This window comes from Falco peregrinus, chromosome 1, assembly GCF_023634155.1.
Source record: "Falco peregrinus isolate bFalPer1 chromosome 1, bFalPer1.pri, whole genome shotgun sequence".
NCBI lineage: Eukaryota > Metazoa > Chordata > Aves > Falconiformes > Falconidae > Falco > Falco peregrinus.
The window spans coordinates 65,423,952-65,430,538 of NC_073721.1; the positions used below are offsets into that span (position 1 = coordinate 65,423,952).

Here is a 6,587-nt window from a genome sequence, read left to right on the forward strand (position 1 = left end):
ACAGCTTGAACAGGATCTTGGATCCCTTCAGAAATGGGAAGGGTTTGAAACATTTACTAGCGGCAGATCAAAAGCAGAGAGAAAATGAGCAGCTGCTCAAACTAAAAACTGCATCAAGCTCATACTCTCCACTCCCCCAGAAGCGAGAAGTAAATCACATCGGGATCAGCACTCCTCATTGATCAGTGTTTTTCCAGACAGATCCCTCCCCTCAGCCTATTGACCAACCCTTTGAACTCAAGCCGATGTGAGGACACAAGTTCCATGGTGTTTTTTTTAAGTTAGGTTTATTTAGCAATAGAAGTATGTACATGTAAGAGAATCCCCTGCAGCATGAGACATGCACAAAGCAGTGAGGGACTGAAAGTGGTGCTGCTCAATGGCCTTCCTCATCACCTGTCATCCCACTTTACTCAGCAGTAGGGCCAAGATTAGAAAGGGACAGGTGAAAAATGTATCAGTCCATGTGGCAGAGTCTTCAGGCAGAGCCTTCCCAGCAACCAGTATTAAAACAAGCGGGCGCCATAGCCAAATGTCTGTTTAATGCCCTCGAAGTAGTAGCGCTGCCAGCCTTGCTTTGTTCTTTCCTCCTCGCTGGCAGGAATGCCCTTGCCTTCCAAGCACACCTCCGTCTCACCACCTTTGTCAGTGAAGTTCAAGGTAATTGTTGCAAAGTGCCCTGGAGGAACCAAAGCAAATCTCTCAATAGTGTGTAGTATAGTATATGCTGCCCCAAGGAGCTACTCTGCTCCTCCTCTCACATGGCACCACTGAAAAGACTCCTCGGGATCCTTTCCAGAGGATCTATTTATGACAGCTGCAGGCGTTCCTCAGAGAGAGAGGGAGGAGAGGGCTCCCTCTTCACGGGGTTTGAGGCAGTTGCAGCCACAGCTGAGCAAGCTGTTCCTAATCCCTGGCTGCTGCTCTAAACCATGGCTGATGATTCTGACCTGACTGTGTGGGATATGAAGGTGGGGTATGGCTGGTGCAGCTCCCAGAACACCCACGTGCTCCCCACTCATGAGCCAGAGTGCGCTCTGGCAAGTGGGGCTGGAATTCTTCAAACACAGGCAAGGCTGTAAGACCATAGTCCATTTTTGGACTACTTACCAGCTGGCCAAGATTTAAATCTCCATTTCATAACAAGTTGCTTCTCAGGGACCTTGAAAAGAGAGAGAGAGACTGAGTAGTAATTTTTTGCAAATCCTGCAGTCTAATAGAAAATAACTAGAACTGTGTTGATCTGAAGCCTTAAGAGACCCCTTGAGAAACACATACACACAGAGGAAAACAATTTTAAGCATCCTTTCTGCTCCTCTTCTAGGAATGTAGGCCATAGTACGGCCCCAAACACTGAGACAGCGTCCCTGTCCAGAAGACTTCAGTGGCAAGAGGGCCAAAGAAGAAAAGGGTCAGTTTTATCTTTAACACCCCTCCAACCCCTAATAAATAAGTAAAATCACACAAAGACAGGGCAGATGCATGACTCGCAACCAGATTTTCTCCCCAGCCTGAAGTCCCATACATTAATCTATACTATAAGGAACAGTTCAGTAGCCACAGTGATTAGAGATAATTATTGGGCACCAGGCAGAACCCTGCAATTAGCTAACTGAAGCACTGTTACAGAATTGATACCTCAAAAATAAAAAGGTTGCTCCTGAGCAAGACACACCTGCACTAGTTAGTACTTACTAGGTCAACAAACTCTCCCGTGACACTGCCATCCAGCAACTGAAACTTGCCTCCTTTGTCAGCCTCCAAGGCAGCTTGTGCATGGGTGAAAGCTTGGACCATCTGAAAAGAATTCAGGAGGAGACCTGTATTACTTGACACTATCTGGTTGCAAACTTGCTGCCCGATGCCTCCCAACCAGCTACAAAAGCTCTGAAAGACGACATTAAGTCAATAGTGTAAGGTCCTCATCAAGAAAAAGACAAAAACCCTGTCCTGGCCAGCAAAGCAAGGTTATCGCCACTACGGCAGCATTCTGCCTGCCAAAGGAAAAGAACCCCTAGTTTTCGTATCCTATGCAGTGTTCTGTAAGCCACACTTTGATTTACTCTGTTTATTTCTTTATGAAACCTAGTTCTAAGAAAAGGTGGTATTTTTTGCTGCCCCCTTTAAAAAAAAAGGGGGGGGAGGGGAGGAGCAAAAGACTAAGACCATGTTTAAATAACGATACAATGCTGCTCTCTCTTCTTAAACCATATAATAGTGTGCAGGACAGGGGAAGCTACTTCTGAAGTACGCTTTGATAGCACCTAACCTTAAAATGAAAAAAAAAACAAAAACCAACAAGCACACAACTGTAAATCCCAAGAGATCTGACCACATGCAGTTAGGGATACACCTACAGATAGGTGCTGACAGCAGTCTGGCACTGGCTTCTGGCTGGCATTAATCCCCTCTTGTCAACTGTGTGAAAAGACACACACGGGAGCTTTAAGCAACTGTTCTGCAGACCGGCTTTCTTACCCCATTCTCATGGATTGTGTGTGTCCTACAGAATGCCTTAAAAAGCTTCTAAGAAACAACCTCCTATGTTCAAAGAACAACTCTCAGAACAAGCCTGGCATTACCTCCTGAGTAACAAATACCCGGTAGAGCTCCTCTGGAGATGTTAAGAAGGTGTCCTTCAAGCTGATCTTACATGTAGGGATCTTGACTCCTATGGATTTGGACTGCGACGTGGCAGTGCCACTGCTGGCAGCCATCTAACAAAACAACAAGCAAAACGTACATACACATACTTTTTTCACCAAAATAATAATAATAAAATAATAATAAATAAAATCAACAAGTGGATCACATATCCAAGAGAAAACCCGAAGGCCTTTGGTAAAGATGTAATTAGGTACAACTGTATTTCAGTATAAAAAGCACATTTATGACCCTGCTTGAATTAAGAGATACCACGTGCTGCAAATCGAAACAGTCAGGCCTACACCACAGACTGCCAATTCCTCCATATATTTATCCTACAAATAGCATAGGTTGCTCCTATAAGCCCTGGAATCTAATACTGTGTACTTTTCTTCACAGATCCCAAAGCATGTTTGCACAGTTTTATTTACCTTGCGGTCTTCTGCTTTAGGAGCCACCTGAGGTGTTGTTTCCATGTGTTCACCATTCACTGTGGGCAAAATCATGCCCTGGGTGAATTCTGGAAAGACAGGAATGCGCCCATGAAACTAATAAAAGATCAGGTAAACCTTTTAAATATTCTTTGAAATACACAATCAGAAGGGTTTCCTGGTTTTTTGCCTGCTTTTGCTAGTGCCCACAACTTGAAACAGTTAAAAAAAAGTAAACAGACCTCTTTTTTTTTTTTAACAAGCAATTAATTCTTCTTGCCCTCAACTACTCTCCACTGAAGACTGTATCAGAACCTGCCTACACTAACAATTAGGAATTTACCTCCTCTTCCTAGCCTAGAATACCAATCACTATCTTCTACATGTTGCTCTCATATTAATGTTAGCCTTACACTTACGTAACTTTTCCCCCGTCTCACTCTCTGATATAAAGAGCAGCCACATCTCAAATACTCTGATCTTGCTGGTCTAGACAAACCAAACCAAGCCCTTCCATTTTTCAGACTGGCTCTCCCATTTCTCCTATCATTGTAGTACAGAATAAAATTACTTCTGACTCCTTCTTTGATTTATCTTTTTTGACACCAGACGCCAGGACTAAACACAAAAACCCAGGGGAGGTCTCTCCAGTGCCCTGTTCAGCAACACCAGCACTTTTATAACTCCACCAGAAGTTTCAGCCTCTTTCAGCATCATGTTTTCTTTTTCTCCAGCTCTATCACTTCTGCCTTTACCAATTATAAAACAGGGTTCCCCTTCATCTGTTCAATCTAGCAAAACTCCATTACATAGCAGAATTTTATTACATGCATTCAATCTTGTATCCCACAATACTTAGTTCCCACCTATTCTTATTTACTCCAGCCCACAAGATCATAGTTGTTCCTGAACAACATTCTCATCTTCCACTGGGTGACTGCATCTCCCACCCTGAACACTAGAACACCTGGAAAAAAGAGCAAGGGTACAGAAATTTGACCCCAGAAAACCAGCAACCAGTGGTGGTCTGTACTTAGCAAAAGCTGAATATCTAAGCATGTGTAGCACAATACAGGTAAATGGATATAAAAAGCAACTGTAGGGTCCCCAGTCTGTACTAGATAGCAAAGCCAAACTCAAAAAGCATGCCGATTTGACTACAGCTGCTGGCATCAGATTTATCTCCTAAAAAAAGATAATTTTGATCTGGAAGCTGAGACAGCTTATTCAAGGACACCAACAAAACCTGCAGAGCTATATCCAGTTGTCAGTTACTCTCAAATCCAAAGAACACTAGATGCCTTTACTAGCACAGCAAAAGAGAAAACACAACAACCTAGAGAGAAGATACCACCTTCCAAGGGAATATGAAAACTAAAGTCCAGGTTGGGCCACATGCAGCGACTGATACTGCGTCACTGAGGTAGCAAACACATTTTATACTGGTTTCAATTTCTCTCTAGCTGACCTTCAGCATATGAAGGACATTCTCAGTTTTAAAACGTAAATCCAAAAATGCTGTTTATTATTGGGTTATCACTAAAAATAGTCTTTCTGGGTTGTGCTACAGTGCCTACAGACAGAAGTGCTTCTTACCAAATGCTAAGCATTATCAAGAGACGGAAAAGTTGGTATTGTTGCTCTGACACCTTCCTGTCAAGGTGAGGTGAAGACTGATATTCACTCCCATTACCCCCATCCCTTCTTTAGCATTAGCTCATACGGATTCCCGTAACACTTCTCCCTCTCAGTTACATACCTGTTTTGAGAGTACTGATGTAAGTTTTCATTGCATCTCTAATTTTTTTTGCACCTTCTTGCTTCATCAGGGTCTTCAAGTTAGTGTCAGGCTCATCTTTGGCAAGGCTGACATGGATCTAAACAAGGAGGGCACGTGCTGATTAACAAGGCCATACTTGCACGGTCCTTTTAATACTCAATTCAACATCACAGTTAGACTTTGGCCAAACTTTCACAAGCAGCAGTGCAGTTTTATTAATCTTTCACTTTATCTCTCTCAGCCTACAGTAATGTATGCATGTACCTAGACACCTTCAAGTGCTATAGAGCCCTTACATCTAGAAGGCAGGAATTAATTTGGTAAAGATACAACATGATGGGAAGGGACTCCTTATCAGGGTATGCAGTGGCAGGATGAGAGATAACAGTATGAAACTGAAAGAGGGAAAATTTAGATTAGATATTAAAGAAGAAATTCTTTACTGTGAGCGTGGCGGGGCACTGGAATAGGTTGCCCAGAGAAGCTGTGGATGGCCAACCCCTGGAAGCATTGAAGATCAAGCTGCACAGGGCTCGGAGAACCTGGTCTAGTGGAAGGTGTCCCTGCCCACGGCAGGGGGGTTGGAACTAGATGATCTTTAAGGTCCTTTCCAACCCAAACCACTCTATGATTCTATTAACTTAAGCAGTCTCTAACACTAAAATTTCTACGCAAATGTTCTAAAAAAAGGTAACATAGAAGGAACTATTAACGCTGTGAGGATTCCTGTTAGAACAACCATACAGCCAGCAGTATCAGCCTTTAGCTGTGCTTACCTCAACTTCATCGATGTCATTTTCATCCGAGAGATTAGGAATCTCCACGTAACCTTTGTATTTCACACCTGTCTTTGAGGTGCCTGCAATTACAATCATGTTGTTCAGATCAGTATTTCTTACTCTGATAAGAACCAAACTTGTGATGTATCACAAGACAAGACTTCCTCTTATTGTTATTTCCCAAATAAGTATCCTTATCCTTGATCTTACACTTTGACTCTGGCCTTGAAACAGGAGGGGAGAACATCACTCACCAGTCCACGCCAGCTTGATAGCCCACTCATAGAAGAAGATAAGTTTCCCTTTGCGGTTGTTAATGGAGGCCTCTCCCTCCAGCTTGCTCACTTCTGTCACCTCACAAGCCCCTTCCTCACCCTCCACCCTGACAGGCAGGAGGAGAGTTTTCAGCCGCTCTGTGGACCAGTTGGAGGCATCCCGCTCTGTCCTGCGAGAGAACCGGGCACTGTGAGAACCTGGGCCAGGCCACACCGCCAGCACACGCTGGGGCTATCCAGCCTTGGCCTGGCCCGGCCCAACACACACACAGGGACACGGAGGGTCACACGGGGATCCACGGGGACCCCACACAGGCCACGCACACACACGCCGGGGCCTTCCCGGGACACCAGCCCGTCCCCCCCCAGCACCAACAGGCACACAGGGGAGCGCGGGCAGAGCCCTTCCCCGGGGCACCGGCCGCCCCCCCCCCGGGGCAGCGGGCCCTGCCAGGTGGGCCCCGGCGCCGGCCGGCCGGCCGGGCAGCCCCGCTCACCAGTGCCAGTTGTTAACGTTGGTGGCGTCCGCCCGCTGCTCGACGATCCAGCGCGGGTCTCCCTCTCCCCACTTGGCCATCGGGACCGCCGCCGCCTCCGCCGCACCGACCGCCCGTGGAAACTGCTAGAACCGCCGGCCGCCGCGCCACCTCCCGGCTTCCGGCACGGTCCCTTCCGG

The 6,587-nt window shown here is 45.8% G+C and overlaps 1 protein-coding gene across 1 annotated transcript; it reads right to left on the reverse strand.

Moving 5' to 3' along the window:
- Window positions 1-268: 268 nt before the first annotated feature.
- AHSA1 (activator of HSP90 ATPase activity 1) lies at window positions 269-6,578 on the reverse strand. Its single transcript, XM_055794012.1, has 9 exons — window positions 6,409-6,578; window positions 5,891-6,081; window positions 5,634-5,716; window positions 4,837-4,954; window positions 3,078-3,166; window positions 2,583-2,717; window positions 1,696-1,797; window positions 1,111-1,162; window positions 269-679 (listed from the first exon to the last, which is right to left on the reverse strand). The coding sequence occupies exons 1-9, from the start codon at window positions 6,486-6,488 to the stop codon at window positions 507-509; spliced, it is 1,023 nt and encodes a 340-aa protein (XP_055649987.1). The 5' UTR covers window positions 6,489-6,578; the 3' UTR covers window positions 269-506.
- Between the last annotated feature and the right edge of the window lie 9 nt (window positions 6,579-6,587).